Genomic DNA, 21622 nt, shown 5'->3' on the forward strand with positions numbered 1-21622 from the left:
TACAGCCTGTACCTATCATCTGCATTAAGGTTGTTTCTCCCAGTATTTCACCATATTAAAAAAAAAAAAAAGGGGGGGGGGTTGCACCTTATTGTAAATCTGAGACATTAACTTCCATGTGGAGCAGAGGTGGTTCCTTCCTGTAATGCAAAAGGGAGAGGGGATTGATTTAAAAGACTACTGCTTTAACATTTCAATCAGACTATGTCATAATTACTTCTTCTTTTTTGTTGTTAAGAGAAAGGCCTACTGATTTAATGTCCTATCTTTGTACTGCTTCCCATGTTTTTACAATGTCTGTGGCTATCATGACTGTTTGGAATCGAATGAGGGATGCAATATCTTTCCTGTATATAGATGACTGCTTTCTTGTTGCATTCATCTCATCAACAACATTCAGGTCACATTACATCTCCTTCCTGCATTCAGCCTAGTTGGCAACTTTGAAAAATCTGTGTTGAGATTAAAATCATAGAATCATAGTGTTGGAAAAGACCACAAGGGCCATCTAGTCCAACCCCCTGCCATGCAGGAACTCTCAAAGTATACCAGACAGATGGCCATCCAGTCTCTGTTTCCAAGGAGGGAGATTCACCACTCTCTGAGGAAGTATCTTCCACTGTCGAACAACCCTTACTGTCAGGAAGTTCCTCCTAATGTTGAGGTGGAATCTCTTTTACTGCAGCTTGCAGGAAGATTGCGAAGTTGAAGGCTTTCATGGCTGGAAGCCATAGATTTTGGACTATGCGGCTGTTTTGGAAGAGTTTATTCCCGATATTTCATCAGCATCTGTGGCTGGCATCTTCAGAGAATGCTGGCATGGAAGAGAGTGGGAGATACATACACACTGTGTGACCCTTGGTTGAGAGGAAGTGATTTACATGTTAATCTGTGTGTTGGTCTGTTGTTGAATGGCAAGGCCTCAAAATGTCTGTTTAATTAGTGATCCATTGTCTGCTGGGAAATCCTCCTGACCCAGGGTGGTTTTTGTTTGCATGAGCTGGGTCTTGATTTTGGTATTTTTCAGGACTGGTAGCCAAACTGTTTACTTTAAGGGTTATTTCTTTCCTGTTGAAGTTGTTCAGGTGTTTGTGGATTTCTTTGGCTTCCCTGTACATTCTGACTTTATAGTTGTTGGCATGGTCCAGAATTTCAGTGTTTTCAAATAGCATTTTATGCCCCAGATAGTTTGTGTGTTCTGCTACTGCTGATTTTTCTGGCTGACCTAGTCTGCAGTGTCTCCATGTACTTTGCTGAGCTAGTATTTGCTGGATTTTCTTGGTCACTTTGTAGATCATCTGGTGGTTATGTTTCTCACCAGTTTCCCTATTTGGTCTGTGACTCCTTTGATGTATGGTAAAAAAATACCTTCTCTTTGAGTGGTTGTTTGACTTCACACCTATTGGTTTTTCTGGGCCTGGCAGCCCTTCTGACATATCAGCTGGAGTAACCATTAGCTTGTAGAGCCCAGTCTAGGTGCTTCCATTCATCTTCCAAGAAGCGGGGTTCACAGATCCTTTTTGCCCAGTCTACCAGTGTTTTTATTGTGCTGCTTTTTTGTCCTGGGTGATGATTGGAGTTCTTGTGTAGGTCTGTGTGTAGGTTTTCTGTATACTGTGTGGTTTGGTTTGTGGATGACCAGGGCATCTAAGAATGGCAATGTTCGTTCCTTTTCTTTTTCCATTGTGAATTGGATGTTTACTGTAACTGTGGCTCTTTTGAGTGGTCACCTGTAAACTCACACAACCCGACCCTTCCTCCCCTCAAGTGTCCTGCTTCTCTTAGAACTTTGGTTGTTGCTGTGGCGCCTGGGGAACTGAGGAATTAAGTGGAAATCGTGCTGGTCATCACATTGAGAAGGGGTGGGGCTGTAACCAAAATGCTCATTTAATAATAATAATAAAAAATTTTATTTGTATCCCGCCCCTCTGAGAACAATCGGGGTGGCTAACAAAGTTAAAAATACAAAACATATAAAATCCCTGGTACCCTCCCCTCCTTAAAAAAAGTATTAAATCCAATGCAATATTTAAAAAACAGAACAAAAAACAACAACAAACATACAAGTTAAAAACAGACCAGAAGGTCAACAACATCATACCAACAAACAATCAGTGGGAGCAGCAGTATCTTTTGCAGACATTTTTCTAAGGCCGGGTTTTCTATTCTGGGAAGGCCTGCCGGAAGAGATCCATCTTAACAGCCTTTTTAAAGCTGTCCAAGGATGTAAGTAGACGGATCTCATCTGGCAGGTCGTTCCACAGTCTGGGGGCAACGATGGAAAATGCCCTCTGGGAGGTAGTCGAAAGCCTAGATTTTTGTGGCTGAAGTAGGCCTCTCCCAGAGGAGCAGAGTGCGTGGGGAGGATTGTAGGGGAGAAGGCGGTCCCGGAGATAGCTTGGACCCAAGCCATTTAGGGCTTTAAAGGTGATAACCAACACCTTGTACTGGGTCCGGAAGCTAATGGGCAGCCAGTGGAGGGACTTTAGAACTGGGGTAATATGGTCCCTCCTGGATGTTCCAGAAATTACTCTGGCTGCCATATTCTGTACTAGTTGCAGTTTCCGGACCAAGCACGAGGGTAGCCCCATGTAGAGCACATTACAGAAGTCTAGACGTGAGGTTACCAGTGCGTGCACAACTGTCTCCAGATCCCTTACTTCCAGAAAAGGGCGCAGTTGGCGTATCAGCTGAAGCTGATAACAGGCGCTCCTGACTGTCGCATTTACCTTGTTCGACATCAGGAGTGATGAGTCAAGGAGAACCCCCAGACTGCAAACACATTTCTTAGGTTCTGGATGATGCACTGCATAGAAGCAATCTGTTCTTCCTATCCACTTGCTCTATGATTTTTCTGTCATTCATCATACTAAACATAACAGGAGACATTTTTAAGAGATGGGGAAAGCCAAGCTTTGGTCTTACCCACGTTCTTTATTGAAATTTCATAATTTCTGAAAGGATTTGTGTGTCTCTGTAAGAATAAGGTTTCACATCAATTACTGGATTCAAAAGAGATACAGTTGATCACCTCAGCAGCAATCCTATGCCAAGGTACTCAGTAACATAGGTCTGTCCTGACCAGTGTCTTTGTAATTAGGAACAAAAAATAATAATGGATTGTGAATGCTTATACAAAAATATTCTTTACTTTTCACAGGATGTCTGTAACGAGTCAAGGCAAGGCTTTAGTGTCAAACTGTTAGCCACAGGTATGTGATAAGGCAGCAACATTATTGAGTGTAAACTGTTATAATAAAAAAATTACTTTAAAAAAATGTTATTAAAGAAATACCTTTGGCAAGGAACCCACAGACGACTGAATGAGATGCCTCAAACAGGGCTCTCAAACACAAACTGACCTTCAACAACATCACTGGGGATCAACCCAGGAACATTGAATGTGTGTGAATGGTGGCTCAAAGACACCACTAGTGTCCTAGCACTTCCAGGGTGGGAAAGATTTCAGTGTTGCACTTCCTGCAACATGCACTCTTTAATTTTCCCCACACATGTTGGCAACACTTCCCCCCACCCCCACAATCCCAGCACAGCCAGGAGGGTGTGAAGGCTGGTCTTGCTGCGGCCTCTCGTTGGGGTGCAAATGATCCTCATACACACAAAGTCTTTTGCAGAGTCTTTTCTCTCCCTGCACCAGGGATTGGTGGGGTTGTTACCCTTCACCTGCACTCCTGTCCTGAAAGTACTGGTGATGCAGTGCTTTGAAAGCAGAGATTCGCTTCAAGGGATTGAATGTCAGCATTTCCTAGAGAGAGACAGAGACATAAAATATAAACAAATGAAATACATTCTGCTAATCTCTCACACACACTTTTACCTGAAGGCCAGATTCCAAGCCATAACTGAATGAGAGATGGTATAAAGCAGGTGTGTGTGACTCTGGCCCTCTATATACATTTTGGACTGCATTCCCCATAAACCCTAACCATTGGCTAGCCTAGATTCTAGGGCCTACCAGGAACTGTAGCACCAAAACAACTAGAGGGCCACAGTTTCCCAGCCTGGTTTGGAGTTATGTAAAACCCAAACTGGAATACAAAGTGAACAATATACATTGCTCCCATCTTCACCCATTCTTGGCCCAGGTTGCCCAGACCTTTTATTGAATATGTGGAAACAACAAACAGTCACACAGACACAGAGTTCCAAGAGAGCTTGTCATCAATGCTCAATGCCTTTTTACCTCCACAGAGAAATGCACAGAAAATGTGGGAGTCCTACAAGACAATGACTCTACCATGTGGAGACAAAGCAAGCTAAGAGCTCCCATTCATCTATGGCACCCTATTCATCTTTATAACTGTATATCCTTTAAAAATATTGGACTTTATATAATTTAGAGAGAAAGAGCAAACATCCTCATATTCTTATATTCTTGCTCTCCCTTTTTTCCTCTGCAATTATATTTTTAAAATTCAGTTTTAAAAAGATCTGTACATGCCAGTACTTCTACACAGGCATCCAAGGCAAGAAGATAAATCCAACTGTTAGCCCTAACTAAAGTAGGCCCACTGCAGCAATGAGAGTTTGGTAAATAAACTCTTTTCTAAGTTTCACTGATCCAACAGGCTGACTAACTGGAATGTAAAATCTGATTTAGACTAAAGAAAGCATCACATAGCAAAACTCTTACTGAACTGTACCATCACCTCAGACTACAATGGGCGGCAGGGACAGAGAAAGAGAGCTGTTCCATGTATTTGAAACTTAATGTCCACTCAATGAATGTATAAAGACAAACAAGGCACAAAGAAGCTGAATCTAGAGCCATTTAGTTTTCTGTATGCACGAGTTTCTCTTCAAACATACCAGAGGGCATTTAATCATGAAAATCTCCCCACCACCAGCCCCCTCCATAAACCAAAGTGATATAATCTGGGAATGGTTTTATTTGTTCAGGCTAAGCTGCAGAGTGTATTCAGAAATTAATGACATGCATGACTAGACGAGATTGAGGCTAGAATACTGGTGACATATGTTGACAATAACATACCCACACACACACACGTATGCCATTGTTGGTACTTTTTGTGCAGATGCACAAGGAGATATCCAAGTGTACTCTCCAACCATTGACCAGCTGCCAGAGCATGCCTTGTGCACCTGAGGAAGAAGGAACAGCTTTGTTTTGGGGGCAGAGGTTGATTTTGCTTCCCAGGATGCACAAGAGCTCTGCAGCAGCCCATCAATGGCTGAGGGTAATAGAGTTGTGTCAGGGAAACCCCCATAGTGCTGTTGTGCACCTGTGGAAGGAAAAAAGGGTGCATTCCCACTATCATTTAAAGCGAACCACTGATCAGGTTATATGACCATCGTTCCCATTTGAAACTGGTTCCAATCCTACTTTGATTGATAAAGTGAGGCAAACACAAAAAAAACCAGTTTTTTCAGACACTAGTTTCCTAGCAGTTCTTTTGGAAAGAATAGATTACTAAGTGTTTCAGTAGTGGTAACAACAGATCTTTATCGCATCATTCTGGAAAGGAGGGACTAATGGCAAAAGGGGTGTTTACCACCCCTCCTCAGTTTTTGGTAGATCCACCCCCTGAGCGCTGCCTTTGTGCTTGTGGTGTGACCTATGGGCCCATGATTTAAAAAATATATATGAAGATTTGATTCATTGATTTTGCAGCTACAATCAGTGAGGCAAGTAGTTGCAAAACCAATGAATCAAATCTTCTATCATTTTTTTAATTGATAGAAGATTCGATTCACTGATCTTGCAATTACATATGCGATTTGATGGCAGTTCATTAGTGAGGCAAGTAACTGCAAAACCAATGAATTGAATATTCTATCAATGTATATCACACACACACACACACACACAGTTCCCAAGCCAGGCTGCCACTTACATCACTGATGATTGACATGCATTTTGAAGCGGCACAAACTAGTGGGGACAATCATTCCAAAAAAGAAGCAATTACAAAGGGATAATGAAAAGATCAGCTTTCATAGTGGGAACGACGAACCTTTTGGGATCGATTTACCAACACGGAGCAAAGGCGAATCGCAAATTGGTTTAAATGTAAGTGGGAATGAGCCCAAAGAGGAAGAAATTGCCCTGCCCCCAACACAAGTATACTGGCAGAGACTTATGCTCCTCCACCAGGCTACGTAGATGTTGGCTTGGGTAGGGTCCCTGTCCTGCTTTCTTGCCAGTCGTTAATACCAACACTGCTTTGAGACGGCCATTCCAGTGCCACACACTGCTGTTTGTCCTGTAAAAACATACAAGGGAGGCTCCTACCACTACTACTTGGGGAAAGATGTTGCACAAATGTTAACTGCTTGAACTGCCTTACTGAGTTTTCCCTTAAAAACCATCCCCTACGGCAGGGAGTTGCAACAAATCTATAGCTGACTTGAGATTCAATCCAGGGTTGCTTTCGTGTGAAGAGGATGCTCTTAATTGCCCTGAGAGACCCCCCCCCATCGCCTATTCCCACCCACCTTCCTGGAACTTACCAAAAGCAGCTGGGCTCCCAGAGGGTCTATTTCTGGCACAAACTTCTCAACAGACTGTGAAGAGCGGGGGGCAAAGGCACAGCGCGGCAGGGACACATCCAAAGGCCAGTCCTCCTCAGATGGGAGCCCAATCAAACTAAGAGTCAAGATGAAAACACAGATCAGTTTGGGGTGAATAGTTTTGAGACAGCACTTCCTCACTGCTGGGCACTACAAACCCTAGAAAACACCCTAGCTCTCACCACAATGGCATGCCAGTTTCTGAATTACATGAGGCAATTTCTTCTAGCATGAAGCCCGTGTTCTCAGGATTTGTTTTGTTTTGTTGGTTTTTTTAATTTATATACCGCTATTCCAAAGATCATAGCGGTGAACAGCAAGTAAGCTAATTAGCAAGTAAGCTAATTTGCCCCCAACAGTCTGGGTACTCATTTTAGCGACCTCGGAAGGATGCAAGCCTGAGTCGAGCGGTCTTGAACTCGCACCTTGGCCTGTTACAGACAGCCAAATAAAGCTGCTTCGAGTCACAGTGCAGGTATGGGTTTCAATGATGCATGTGTTCTAAAGAGGCCAGAGTCCACCAAGCCACACTCCAGCCTAAGGACTGGAGCATGGCTTTGGTGTGGCTTCTGGACTCTTAGGATGCATGCATCATTGAAACACCATACCTCCACTGTGACTCGAAGCAGCTTTATTTTGGCTGTCTGTAACAGGCCCTTGTGGTTTTGAGTGAATGGCTGCAGTACAGGCATTTAACCACTGTGCCACCAGGGCTCCTTTTTTTTTTCCTGAAAAGCCATAGGAAATGCAGAAATTTCATTATGTGGTGGTTACCAAATATTCTTGCAAAATAATTACTTTTGGGCTATCAAAAATCTCAAGTACGTTGCTGAAACGTGCATTCTCAAACTCTTTCCCATATTCCTCTTCATGGCTAACCCATCTGTGGATGTGGCTGCTCTAAACAAAGGTACTGCTTTTCAGCGAAAGTCTTTCTCCCATATACCCCTCTTCATTTATTCGTGTCTCTGTGACACCCTCTCATCACAGGGGTCACACATTCCTAAAGTCATGCCATGCAGTGGTGTCCATGAACCAGTTTACAGCAGTTCAAATTGTTGAAAGAAGCCAGGGGGTGGGTTAAAGAGGAAGCAGAAATAGCAAAAGGGAGGAGGAAGAGGCCAGAGCAGAAGTGCAGGCCAGAGAATCAAGAGGGTCAGAGAAGAGGGAAGGACAGGATCCTCCGCAGCCATATGGAGAGCTGGGGATGCAGATGTGCCAGTGCCCCACCATTCAGCAGAGCTGTTGCCAAGGGCTGGAGGATACACCAGCCAGACATGGAGTTGAGGAAGCAACATTGCCAGCTTTGGGATCCCAGCAGGGATGTGATATCAAGTCCAGCCACAATTTCCTGAAGATTTCTGGTGTGTTTAAGTCTTCATGGGCAATGAGTTGAACTACTATATTTATGGGTGGTTTTGGCGTGTTTTCTGGTTAAAATTTTCCCCCAATTAGGCATAGACAATGTTTTTAAGAATGGTGTATATATGGAAGGAACTGGTAAAACTACCTGTGTGCATTCTTTAGCTAAGAAAAACCTTTGAAATTCAGAGTAGCCATATGTCAACAGGCAACATGAAGGTGCATGTGCACACACACATCCAGGAGTCTCCAAAACGACTTTGGGGGCCACAAGTGTAGGAACTGAGAGCTGCATGTGGCCAGTAGGTCACATTTCCTCCATTCTTGAACTTGAACATCCAATTCGCACATTATCCTAGATCAGAATTAATGCAAAAACCATGCTGATCGGTGAACAAAAACAAACAAGGGCCTCATCTCCCTTTGCAAGTTTTTTCTAAATTGCTATGGTTAATAGAAGACAAGCCCCCTTTAGCTTCCAGTCAAACAGTTCCGTTTTGTCAGAAAGGTCAATGAACGGAGATTACACAGCCACATCATCTTCCCTGTTTCCAGACTCCCAGAACAAGCCACAGGCCTTGCTTGGCCCTCTCATGAAGTGCTGAGACAGGCAAGCCCCTCTGGATTGTACTGAGTAATCAGGATGATCTAACTCTCATTGAAAGAGACTTCCCATTTCTTGAGGGCTTGGCAACACATACTGTCTGGAGCAAGAAAACCCAACCAAGCAAAATTTCTCAAAAGAAAGTGAGGTGGTGAAGGCAGGACTTACTCAAAGATCTTTCCCAGCTGATCAGCTTCAGAGTTGCCACAGAAGAGAGGCCTGCAGAGAGGACATAGGGAATTGTGGGTTACTGGGATATAGAACATTGTAAACTCTGTGCCTCTAAGCCTAGACCATTATTTCCATATCACAGTCTCTGTCACCATCTTGTTTGAGTCCAGATGTAAGACTTCAGGGTATGCTCTTTCTGAAAGAGGTATGGTAATGTGAGGCTGTATCCCAGCTGTGCCCAATCTTTCAAGGCAGCTGTGACTCACTCCACTGAACTATGAGGAACATTTTAAATGTCACTGTATAGACAGGCTTTGAATTCTCTACAGAAGCTGTGTGGACCAAACCAGACCCTGGATGCCTGGGATTAGTAAACAGTGGGGAGGACAGAAAGAAGACATTAATGGGACTACTGGTCCAGGGTAGTCCACTTCCTCATCCCACTGGTCAGTCTAAATACATCCCCACCAGAAGTCACTTAGTACCATACTTGATTAATGGTCCCTTGTGCTTCTAATTTTAATTTTTGTGAGTATTACTGTGTCTTTGGACCACAATAAAGAATTGGACTTACTGCAATATAGTGAATGCCCCATCAGTTCACCACACTCAAGTAAGGCCACAAACTTAAAGCACTGGGACTGACAATTCCAGGTCCCCACAATGCTATGAAAACTCGGTGAGTTTGGGAGAGTCACTATCCCTCAGTCTGTTCTACCTCAAAAGTCTGTTGTGGGGATAAAGTGCAGAGGAAGAGAGCTATGTATCTGACCATGAATACACTGAAGGAAAAGTGGGACATAATTTATACTAATACACTAAAAATTGCCATGATTTTAGCAAACTTAGCAACCTTGCCAATATCTTTATTGCTGTGTGCCTCCAAATTTTTCCAACCTTAGGCGAACATATCATAGCATTTTCTTAGCAAGATTTGTTCAGAGGAGGTTTGTTTCCTTCTAAGGCTGAGAGAGTGGGACTTGTTTCCAACTTATGGTGAATTTATCACAAGGTTTTCTGGGGCTTAGTGTGTGTGACAGGCCTAAAGTCACCCAGTGGATTTCCATAGTTGACTAGAGATTCGAACCCTGCTCTCCAGAGTTGTAATCCAATGCTTAAATCACTACAGCACATTGGTTCTCTTTCTTACACACATAGAAACAAAATTCTGAGCTAATGAAGTCTCAGTGAAGGGAAACAACTATCAAAACTAAGAGCACTGTTTTAAAGGCCCACACAAGCAACATATTTCATGAGTGGCCATGCTTCCATTATTACAAGTAACTGCCTGTGGCAGAACTGGATTCACACAAGGCAGAGAAGTTCCTCAGCTGCACTCTGTGAAGCTAAAACCACAAGCCATGGGGCAGGTTTCTTTTGTCAAGATACAAAGGCCAAGGCCTGGCATCTGTACTCAGATCCAGAGCTAGAACAAAATTACTTGAGGTAACTAACGACAGACTGGCAAAAAAGTCATTCTAATGGATATAGATGAGATGTCTGAGCCAGTATATTTTTGTTGTGTGTCTTCACATTGTTTCTGACTTATGACAACCCTAAGGCAAATGTATCACTGGGTTTTCTGGAGTTGAGAGTCTGTGACTTGCCAAGATTATCCAGTGAGTTTCCATGGTTGAGTGGGGACTCAAACCCCAATCTTCAGAGTCCAAGTCCCCCAATACTCCTAAGTAAGACTCTGAAGATTGGGGTTTGATTCCCCACTCAACCATGGAAACTCACTGGATGACCTTGGGCGAGTCATACACTCTCAGCTCCAGAAAACCCATAAGTTGGAAACAGTAGGAAAGCACCGACAAAAATATGTCTGTTCTTAGAGCATGTTTTCCAAGCCCAGAAATTCTCATACCCACAAAAGTCTCAATCTGTGTGACTACCCTATAAACACTGGGAAGCCTGGACCATCAACTCTGTATGGCCAAGTCAACAAAGCAAGAATGTACACCATTTTGTAGTGTCTATGTGTGTTCTCTCTCTTCCTCCTGCACACATACAATCAAGCACCCCTCCCTTCCCAATTCTCCCCACCTTTCCACATTTGTCTGCTAAGCTGGTGAATCAGAAGCACAGGAAGAGTTCTTGTAGAAATGTCTTGAAAGTTGGCACCCATCTTTCTGAGAGCTACTTCCTATTACACAGCACCCCCTGCCAGATTTGAGCAGACAGAGCAGCTGCACAAAACCTCATTGCTAGGCTTTCAAATGGAAGCAGTCCCAGGTACAGTGGACCCTTGCCTTATGCGGGGGATCCGTTCCGGACCCCCCCCCCCCCCCGCGTAAGGCTAATTTCACGTATGCACGAGCCTCACTCATTTGAATGGGGCTCATGAGTGTGGCAGTGCATGGGGCGCCCCATGCGCCGCCATGCACACTAGCCCCATTCAAATGAATGGGGCTCATGCATACATGAAGTTACCCTTACGTGGGGGTGGGGGTGTCCGGAACACTCCCCGCGGCTTCAGCGCATACACTCAAGTCAACATATAGCATGCCCATGTATAACCCAGGCGCACTGTACTATCTTTAGTTTAAATATCACTTTAGAGACCCAATTCTTAATTCCCACATACATTTGCATAGCGGCAGACTGTGCCAAGATATAGCATGGCGCAATGGTTTGAGTGTTAAGACTACGACTCTAGAAATCAGGGTACGATTCCCTTCTAGGCCTTGGAAACCCATGGGGTGATCTGGGGTGAGACACACACTCAGCCTCAGAAAACATAGGTTTGCCTTAGGTTCGCTGTAAGCCCGAAATGACTTGAAAGGCACACAATAAGAAGACTCTGCTGCTCTTGCAATTCAAGTTTTAACCCAGTAGTGACTTCCACGTCACACTGAGTAAACCTGCCTATGGCTGTAAATTAACATGAAACTGAACACCAGATCATGTTAATAGACACTGAGAATCAGGGACAATAAGAAGGCTTATTCTCTTGAGAAATACATGAGTAATCCACTCAGGTGGAATTCAGAGACTGCCATGTTATTCTGGAATATCAGTATGCAAAGCGATCTTGTAGCATCTTTGAATATAACTGTGTGAAATAATTTATAGCTAAACTTTTGTAGACTAGGTCTACCTCCTCAGATGCAACACAGATTTCCCAATTCAGCTTATGTTACAACCTTCTAATCAATTCCTCAACTCATTTGATCTCCCAACTCAGCTTATGCTACAGCTTCTTTCAGTCAGTCTCAAAGATGCTACAAGATCCCTGTGGAAAATCCATGTTTTGATAGACAGCAATTTCTCATGGCATGAAGCTTTGAATAAGCACAGGACAGAAGTATGCAACAGAATGAACACAAGAACATAAACACAAGGGGTGGGAATTGTCCTGCCATCCAGAAGTTGTCAGAGTGCAATTACCAGGATTAGTCACTACTGGCCACTCTATCTAGGCCGATGGGAGCTACAATCAATGTCATTTAGAGGACCATATGATTCCTGATCTACACACATGTTGCACATTTAAGGTGCTTGTGCCAAAAAAAGTAGGAATTTGTTAACTTGTGAAGCACCCCCCACCCCATTTGTAGCTCTTTTACTTTCAGGAGTTCAAAATAGGGAGATGCATCTGATCATGAGAGACAACTTTGTGGATTCCCTCACAGCTTGAAAAAAATTACTCTCTGAAACTCATAGACTGCACTACCCATTCAGAGCCAATGTTCTGATTTCTCTCCACGTATCTAACAAACAATGAGGAATCCTTTATTTTCCCCCATCATGTTTAGAACATCTGTTCTTGTCAACAGAAGCCCAAACAATAAACCCAGGGATGTCTGGTTTATATTTGCAAGGTGTGGGGGAGACACAGAGTGACCTCAGCCTCACTGCATCTCTAATCCTAACTCCTAGTTCCTGTCTGCCCCCCAAGATAGACTCAGCATCAATTGCTGCCACATCATATTCTGCAGATTAGGTCACCAGCACCTCCCTGCCTATCAGCCCTTAAGCCTGACTGATAAGCAAGACAGAGGGCTTGGACAGGCCCAACCCTAATCTATTGTCTCCCAGCTGTGTGGCGGTATCCTGCAAGCAGCATGTGCTCCAGGAATGGTCTATTCACAAGATCATGCTCTTAGCTGCAGTTTGGAAATATGTGGCTGGAAAGCAAGAGTGCCAGTGCTGGCATCTTGCCAGGCACTGGGTAGGGGTGAGAAGCCCACAGCCCACTGAATGATACTGGATTACAACTTGCACACAATGATGCTGGATTACAACTGGCTCTCCTGGCCAGAAGTGTTGGGAGACTCAAAATTTGAAGGATCTGACCATCCTGGAGTGGGAAACTGAATGCCTAGGCCTATATACTGGGAGCAGTCAGGAAAAACAAATAATGAACTCTGGGACCACTTTACACTACAGAATTATAGCCCTATGGTTCCACTTTCACTGTCACGACTGGGTCCTATGCATCTGTAGTTTGGTCAGGGACACCAGAAGAGCTCCCTGGCTGAGGATCCTAAACTGAGGTTTCTTTCCACCTGAATTGGAAACCCCAGGCTTCCAGAGGTTGTTGCCATGGCAGTTAAAGAGGAATTACAGTGCTGCAACTGTGTAGTGAGAAAGATTCCTAGCCTGTGCCCGTGGCTCAACTGCTCTCCACTTAGAGCCAGGAAGAACTGATAAACAAGTCACAGATATTCATTCTGCAGTTGGGCGGTCCTGATGCTTGGTGTTCTCTGGTTTACTGTTCGGTGTGGAAGTCAGCAGCTCCAATTCTCTGGCTTTCTTCCTCCTAACAAGCCAGGGAAACTAACCAGTAATGGCAAGTAAACAAGGAAAAAACCAAAGAATAGCAATTGGTGGTACCAAGAGGATGAACCAGTTGCAGAGCAATGAATGAATACTAGCATCTTCCTTGGGAACAAGTCAAGATCCAAGAGGAAATCTGGCTTCTTGTGGCACCTGAAGATATTCACCATGTCTTGGCACTTGTCTGACCTCCTAATCTTAATGTTCTCCAACTACTCCACCCATACTGGCCCTTCCTCACTGCCTGTTCTTCAAGTGGATCCCATTTAAGAGGTCAAAAAGGAAAGTGAAAGTGTATTTAAAAATTTAACATACCTTCTATACAGAAGATTGTAAACACATCTCTTTCTTATTTCTACAAATAGTTAAATAATGTGATTTTGTGCAAACATACCATAAAGTAAAAAATTCACAGGAATGAATATGTGAGTAGAAAGTGTCCTTGGAGTAGAGTATCTCTGTCTCTAGCTGCTATGGACAATAATGCTACTTACACAAGTGCTGTAGTAGGAATAGGGAGCTGATGGCCTATCAAAGGCTAAACTACACCTCCCAGTGGCCATGCTTTCTAGGGTTCATGGGCATGATGAGAGAAGCATCACTACCACCACGGCCTTCCTATCATACTCACTTTCTTCTAAACATCTCTGCAAAGATGCAGCCAACACTCCACAAGTCCACAGGGGTAGCGTAGGCTGACTGGAGCAGCACTTCTGGAGCACGGTACCAGAGGGTGACAACCTGCAGCAGGAAAGATTGAAGCCATCAGTGCAGGTACAATGCACAGCTGTTATGTCTACTTTGTTCCATGAAGCACAAGGATAATGAAGATCCCCACCCTAAGGCAGGAAGCTTGATCTCTGGACTTACCGAGATGCTTATTTCTCAAAACAGTTGCTAGAAGTGGGTCCAGCCCTACAAAGCTGTAGATCACAAGCTTCTGATGTTTTTCCTTGCAATAATGCTTATCCAGCACATTTGACTTCCCCTTCTCAGTGAGTGACCCAGCTAACTTGTTTAGGAACCAGCACAACCTTGTTATCTACAACTAAGCTTTCTAGACAGACAGACAGCAACCCTCTTAGATAAAACATACTGTAAATCTTCTGGTATCTCCCTCTCCACTGCACTAGGGTCAAAAGGAGGGGAAAAGTTTCCCACTCAGCCGAGGACACTCTGAATGATGGAAATATATGTTTCTTAAGAGATTGTTCAACTGAAAAGCCCAGTACTGACTATACTGCTGGGATAGCTGATACTTGCAATCTGAGGAAACTTGGAGGGTTGCATGATTTTACTCCTGCCCTAGTCAATCTCCCAATTCAGCTACGCTAAAAGCAGGAACCAAAAATTGACTTTTTATTAAACTCAAGACCTGTTAACTCACTAGAGGTGTCAGAGCCATCTGGCAGCTGTATATCCGAGCAAGGCCAAAATCAGCTAGCTTGACTTGACCAGAACTGGTCACCAAGATATTTTCTGGCTTAAGGTCACGATGTACGATGCAGTTTGAATGCAGGAACTCCAAGCCACTCAAGAACTGATGCATCATATCCTAGACATAGATAAAAAAATAATAATAAAAATTAAAAAAAAAAGGGGGGGGGGGGTGCAGCATCAATACCAGTGTTTGGAAATCCTCATGCAGTCTATATTAGGATGCCTGCCCAGAAAAAGGGTACCTCCCCAACTATAATCCATGATGACACTGGGGATATTTACCTTAATCACATCTGCTGGTAAACCAGGAGGTGGAGTTTTTTCCAAAAATGCTTTCAGATCTTGATCCACGTGCTCAAAGACCAACGTTACTTTGGTCTCACGCTCTGTCCGTGTCATTGTGCAAACATCCATTAGCCTATAATGCACAGAAGAGAAAAGTGCATAGCATGTGTTCCAGAGATACAAGGATAGAGGCAGAGGAACAATTGGGATTACTAAAACCAGGAGTTTAAAGTTTTAAAACAAGTTTTAAACATGCTTAAAACAAACTTGTCAGAGTTTGATCAGGCACTTATCTTAACACGGCAAGTGGGAAACTAGACTGGGAATGTTATTGAAGGTCTGGGGAATATGTGGGCCTCCAAATGTTGCTGGATTGCAACCCCAATTAGCCTTAGCCACCATAGCCAAGAGTGAGGGCTAATGGGTATTGCAGTACAAAATCCAGAGGACTAGCCACCCACTAACTCTGTTAAAAGACACCTCAGGTAAGCAGAAGAAGAAGTTTGCCATTGCCTTCCCAGAGACGGAGAGCCTATCACTTGCCCAAGGTCACCCAGTGGGTTTCATGGCAAAGCTGGGAATTGAACCCTGGTCCCTACTACTCTGATCCAAATCATTAGAACCATTTAATTGAGAGTTTCAGATTTATGCTTTCCCATCTACAAAGATTATGCATGGGGCCCCAGTGTCAACATTGCTCCATCATGATTCTACTTTCACTGGATGGACATTCCACTCCTCATACAATCTCCCCATTCTCATCCCTATGACACTTCTTATTCCTATCTGCTTTGGCTTGAAACTTCCCATAATTCACCTACAGTTTCTACTGTGCACCATATCTTAAAAACAAACACTGTAAGAGTTGTAAACCTTCATACTGAACCAAGTCTTCAAACTGTTCCTTTGTCAGGAGACATAACAGAAAATTAAGTGGAAAAAAACAGCCTGATTCATTCTCCAGCCTTCATGTCGGTAAACTTCTCCAGACTCCTGATTTGGTCCTAGAACTCTTTCTGACTATATCTCCTAATGGTGTCCCTTTGCAACTTTTCTGACTCTTTAGATGACAATAGGCATGTTCAACCCAACCTGCAACTAGTTTCCTACTGCTTTTGATTAGCTAGGTCAAGTAGCTGGTGGAAATGCAGGCAGATGTGCTGCTGGCAGGTAAACAGTGAAAAAGAAATAAGTGGAAGTGTGTTCTGAAATAAATCAATGTATGGCAGGAATGGGGTACATGCTGAACTTCAGTGCCCATCATCCCTCACAACTGATTATCCTAGCTAAGGCTGAAGGGGTCCAATAACCTCTGGAAGTGCACATATTCACCCTGCTCTATGTATTTATTAGTGCATTTATAGCCTGCCTTTCCTCCAACATGCTCAATGTGGAATACATCTTCTGCACTTAATCTTCACAGTAATCCCATGAGGCAGATTACAGAGAAAAACTGAGAGCGGTTTAAAGTAAACATGTGAGTTTTTTAGATCAATGGAGACTAAAACATGGCTCTCCCACATCTCAGCCCAGTATTCTTAAGTTGTACACCACACTGGCTCTACATGTACAATACTATGTGGAATATTACCCACTTTTTCCAAAGTCCAGGTCTGCAGGCATGCATGGACAGAGCTGCACTAGGTGTGGACAGCTGTGAGGAAAAATGATCTACTTCCCACCCCTCCATTCTCCAGTTTGTGCTTCTAACTCAATCAGGACCTGAACATCACACTATCTTTCCCGTTGCCATGGGTGTTGGGAGAGAGCTCTAGGGCCAAACCTCATATTTTTCAGGGTGGAGGATCATGAAAGGGAGGGCATTAACTTCCTAATGGCTTCTATCTTGTAGCTGTTAGGATTCCACTGTAGGAGCCTGTGGCCCTGATCTTTTTCTCCCTAGATCTCTAGTTTCCCACTCTAGGATCAAAACAAGGTTCCCTTGCTGAGCTCACACAAATATATTTTCCTTTGTTTTAAATAACTGTGAGGAAGCTTAAACTAGTTTTGTCTGCATTCTGGAGGCTAAGACCCTGCTCAGGCCCAAATGAAGCTACTGAGGCAGAGGAAAACCTGAAAACCAGGAGGAGTAGCAAGTCCAGGAGGCATCAGGTGGTTTTCCCAAATACACGCTCAGCTGCTCCATGCCTGGTCCTTACTGCAACTGGATGCATGTTGACTGTATTCAGTGGGGCTCATTCACCAGTAAGTATATGCTAAAATTGTACTTTCACAGACCTTTTTCCAAAGTAGAATTATGCATATTGCCTGACACACACAAAATCCACAAGCCAAAGGCACATGTGGCTACCAGTTCAAAGGCTTTCTCCTCCTACAGACTCTTATAGCTGCACTAAGACTGCCCTCTCCCCCACCACTTCCTAATGCAACCATCTCCTCTTCACCAGGCTTGCAGCAACTCAACCTAAAACAGGTTCCTCCAGATATTTTAGATCACAATCCATTATAGAATGCAAAAGGATCTTGCAGCACCTTTGAGACTAACATAAACTTTCATAGAATAAGGTCGCAAGCAGACAGGACAAAAGGAGCAGCCCTGATCAACGCAGGACTGCAGTGCACAGACGCCGCAGTCCCAAGGCCAGCCACCGCCAGTTGGCAATGGATGGATGGCAAGGAGCACTTCTTTTGCACTCCTTTTTGTGTCAGGTTTGGGCTGCTTTAGGCAATTGCAGTGCAACTTCAGCCTGATCGGTGGGGGGGGGGGCATGTGTCATCTGAACGCTACACCCTGAGATTGGGCTGATGCGGGAACTTTTGGTCCATCTGTTTCAGGCCTAAGTCTACTTCCTCAGATGCCTGGAGTGAACTGGTGCCCAGAAAGGACCTTTACTGTCAGATTGTATGAACAGCAATAGAAATGCAAAACTTGCACGCGTATGTTGGCAAGTTCATTTCTATAGTTGTAAAGGGACAAAGGCAAGAAGAAAGATGTTGCCTGAGGCCAGGGGGGTGGATGACCATATGAATGGTGGAGGCAGTTTGGGAAAGTGGTGTGTGTAGGCCGGGAATCTGAAATGACATGTGTTCAAAGACCACTGTCCTGAGGTCAGAGATGAAGTGTTCTACAACAGGTTTTTGTGTACAGTTGTCTCTCCATATTCGCTAGGGTTAGGGGAACAAGACTCCCATGAATATGGAAAAACCGCAAATAACAAAAACACTGTTTTTACCTGAGAGAACACCTCTCTAGGAATCTCTAGGTCCTCCAGTGCAACTCTGTGGTCAATGTCCAACATACACTGACTACAGAATGGCACTGGAGTAGCTACAAATGGTCTTTCAATGCAACTTTTAGTTAAAGTTGACCACAGAGTCAACTAGACTGTCCTAGAGGGAACATATTAATGAAATCCGTGAATAATCAAATCCGCAAATATGGAGGGATGACTGTATTTCCATTTCTAGTGTCTGATTTATGTCCGTTTATCCTCTGGCACGCTCTTGTTATTGTCAATTAGTCTCTAGCACTCAATTAGTCTCAAAGAGTACTACAAGATCCTTTTGCATACTCATATTCCAGACTAACACAGCTACATCTCTGAATTCTATCTCCATAGCTCTTTATCACTGGCCACACTTACAGAGCTAAAGGTTGCCCATAACAGCCTCATGGAAAATGAGTGGAACTGAAGTGGCAGCACACATAGAGACAGATCAAATACAAACATGATTCTGTGTGCATTTTTATACATATTCATCATATGCACATATATGCACACGTTTTTAGAACTCAAGTTTTTTTTAAAGACAGTACTTCTAAGATGATGCTGTGCCATTCTTATCTGCTTTTATTATTTTTAATTAAATGTTTTACATAGTTTTAATATTGCGAACAGTTTGGTTCTATTTTAATGTTGACTTTTTTGTACATTTTAAGCTATATTCTTCTTTTTTTTAATACACAAGCTACTTCGAGTGCCAGCTTCAAAAAAAGGCAGGATATAAATAAAGATGATGATATATAATGCTGTATCTGTGCATCTGTGTGTAATGCATGTGTGGTAGGAAGGAAGCTGGTTCCTAAGGGTGTGTATTTATTTATTTTTTAATCTTTCCATGATGATGATGATGATGCATTTTTACCAGATTGAGACTCAAAGCAGTTTATGATTAAAAAACCTTTCCATTTCTTCAGAAATTATTTAGAAATTGAAGTCAAAACACTTCACAGGGCACTGGTCCACAATCAAAGGCCCTCCATATCCTTCCCATGGGAGCCATCTTCTCTCAACTGAGCCACTCATGAAGATCTTTGCCCACTCCTCTACCAATATCACTTTCTTAAAAGGCACTCAGGCAAAACAGCCACTTCAACAGCCCAGCTTCAGAAACTTCAGACACCAATGAGTGCCAAGTATTCTATTTCAACCTCATCTCCCAACCTGCAGTTACCCAACTTCTATAGTGGACTACAACTCTCATCACCCACTGGCCATATTGACTACAGTGATGGGAGTTGCAGTCCAGCACAAATGTGGAGCATCTCTGGCTCTATGTGTGTGTGGAGGGGTTGTTGTCCTATTTCAATGAACAGAATGTTATACTTCTACTATTCCCATTGCTAAATAAGGTTGCTCAAACATTAGAATGGACTTAGCCTAGGTAAGGAAGCTCCTCCTTGCCTTCAGAAGAAAAGTTCATTCCCTCAACCCAGGGCTTTATTTGAACCAAATCTTAATGGTTGCTGTGTGCCTTCAAGTCCCTCTTGACTTATGATAACCATAGTAAGCCAGCATGGCATACTGGTTTGAATGTTGGACTATGACTCTGGAGATCAGGGTTTGATTCCCAGCTTGGCCATAAAAAAATCAAAAACCATGGCACCTGACCCCATATTCAATGCCAGACCTCAATTGTTAACGCCACATAGTAAACAAAAACACTGTTTGCGCCCTTATGGTGGCCACCTTTGAACAAAGGAATTTTAAAAGGGAAACTACACCAGTTCAGTTCTTTTCATCTGTGCCTCAACAGGGACAACCATTTCCTTTTGCATCCTGTTAATTGCCTCCGTAATGCTGGGATAACCACATTAATCACCAATTTCTGCTGCTCTGAAGGGTCATGGGGCTTATTTTGCATGCACATATGCTCAAACTGAATCACAGAAGACTGCTTTTTGTATTAGTTGTCATTTAACTCCATCATATGCATGTTTTCCCTTAACAGTTTGGATGGAAGTCATCCAGCCATTTAGATATTTTTGGACTGCAACTCTGAGCACTGCTAGTCAACATGGCCAATGGTCAGGAACCCTGGGGGTTTCAGTGAAAACACACATCTGGAAAGGTGTATGATTCCCATCCCTATTTTATACCTAAGCTAGTTGAGAATTACCCTTTGTGAATCTGCTCTACACCAATGCTGGCTGGCTAATTCTGAGAATTATAACTACTAAAACAACATTTGACTTGGACACAATCTGTCTCTACACATTTCAGATTAAGAGGCAGGTCTCTTAGCTTGCAGGATGTGGTTTCAGGGAACCCTCAATCCCCACAGAACATGCCGCTCATGTGTCCCACACAGCACCCGGAAAGTCTGCTGTCACTGGTCACATCCTCACCGCACAACGTTGGGGTGGTCAAAGTTTTCCAGTCGTTTCAGCAGGGCCACCTCACGGACCGTTGAGTGCGGCAACCCATTCTCGCTATTCTGCACCCGCACATTCTTAAGGGCTACAAATTTGCCACTCTGAAGGTCCCGGGCCTTGAAGACGGTGCCATAAGCGCCAATGCCAATTTCAGCCACAGGCTCATACTGTTCCCGTGTCCCCATGGCCATCCTGGCAGTATGCTTAAAGGGGCCTTTGTAGGCTCTAAGAGATCAAAGGAAAGGAACAGAGTTAGCCAAACAGTCAACAACCCTGCCTATATATCCTTCCATATATTCTAAACCTTACAACATTTTTCCTTGTTCTTAAATAAATCTTCCTATTCTTTCTAGGCAGAACTTGGAAAATTTACCTTCTTGGATTATGATTGCCAGAATCCCCATGTTGTCTGGAGGATCCTGGGCCATGTAGTACAAAAAAGTAAGTTTCTCCTATTTTGCAAGCTGCAGTTTTCTACTATTCTTATTGTTCTGTGGCTTCAAGTCATTTATGTCTTATGGTGACTATATCTTGGGGGTTTTTTGGTAAGATTTGTGCAGAGGAAGTTTGACATTACCTTCCCTTGGGGCTGAGAGTATGACTTGCTCAAGGTCACCCAGTGAATTTACATGGTTGAGACGGAATTCAAACTCTGATCTCCAGAGTCACGGCCCCTTCATACCCCAATAATATATACCCGAACAGCATCAATGCTCCCCTCCCCACCCCATTTCTTAGTTATCAACCTCATAATCTTTTGCTTCCCCACCTGCACAGGGAAATTAATAGAGAGAAGCTTGGCTCCCTTG

At 43.5% G+C, this 21622-nt stretch overlaps 1 protein-coding gene across 4 annotated transcripts in view; it reads right to left on the reverse strand.

Annotated features, from left to right (window-relative positions):
- Positions 1-2888: 2888 nt before the first annotated feature.
- Positions 2889-21622, reverse strand: part of CDK4 (cyclin dependent kinase 4) — a 31157-nt gene continuing 12423 nt past the window's right edge. For all 4 annotated transcript variants that reach the window (XM_042448078.1, XM_042448079.1, XM_042448080.1 and 1 more), the window contains exons 2-8: positions 20787-21038; positions 15194-15329; positions 14859-15026; positions 14103-14212; positions 8687-8737; positions 6493-6628; positions 2889-3766 (exon numbers count right to left, since the gene is read on the reverse strand). In XM_042448078.1, the coding sequence (XP_042304012.1) occupies positions 3674-3766; positions 6493-6628; positions 8687-8737; positions 14103-14212; positions 14859-15026; positions 15194-15329; positions 20787-21038 (946 nt within the window). In that variant the 3' untranslated portion in view covers positions 2889-3673. The remainder of the gene's footprint in view (positions 3767-6492; positions 6629-8686; positions 8738-14102; positions 14213-14858; positions 15027-15193; positions 15330-20786; positions 21039-21622) is intronic.

Source organism: Sceloporus undulatus, chromosome 2 (genome assembly GCF_019175285.1).
Source record: "Sceloporus undulatus isolate JIND9_A2432 ecotype Alabama chromosome 2, SceUnd_v1.1, whole genome shotgun sequence".
Classification (NCBI taxonomy): Eukaryota; Metazoa; Chordata; class Lepidosauria; order Squamata; family Phrynosomatidae; genus Sceloporus; species Sceloporus undulatus.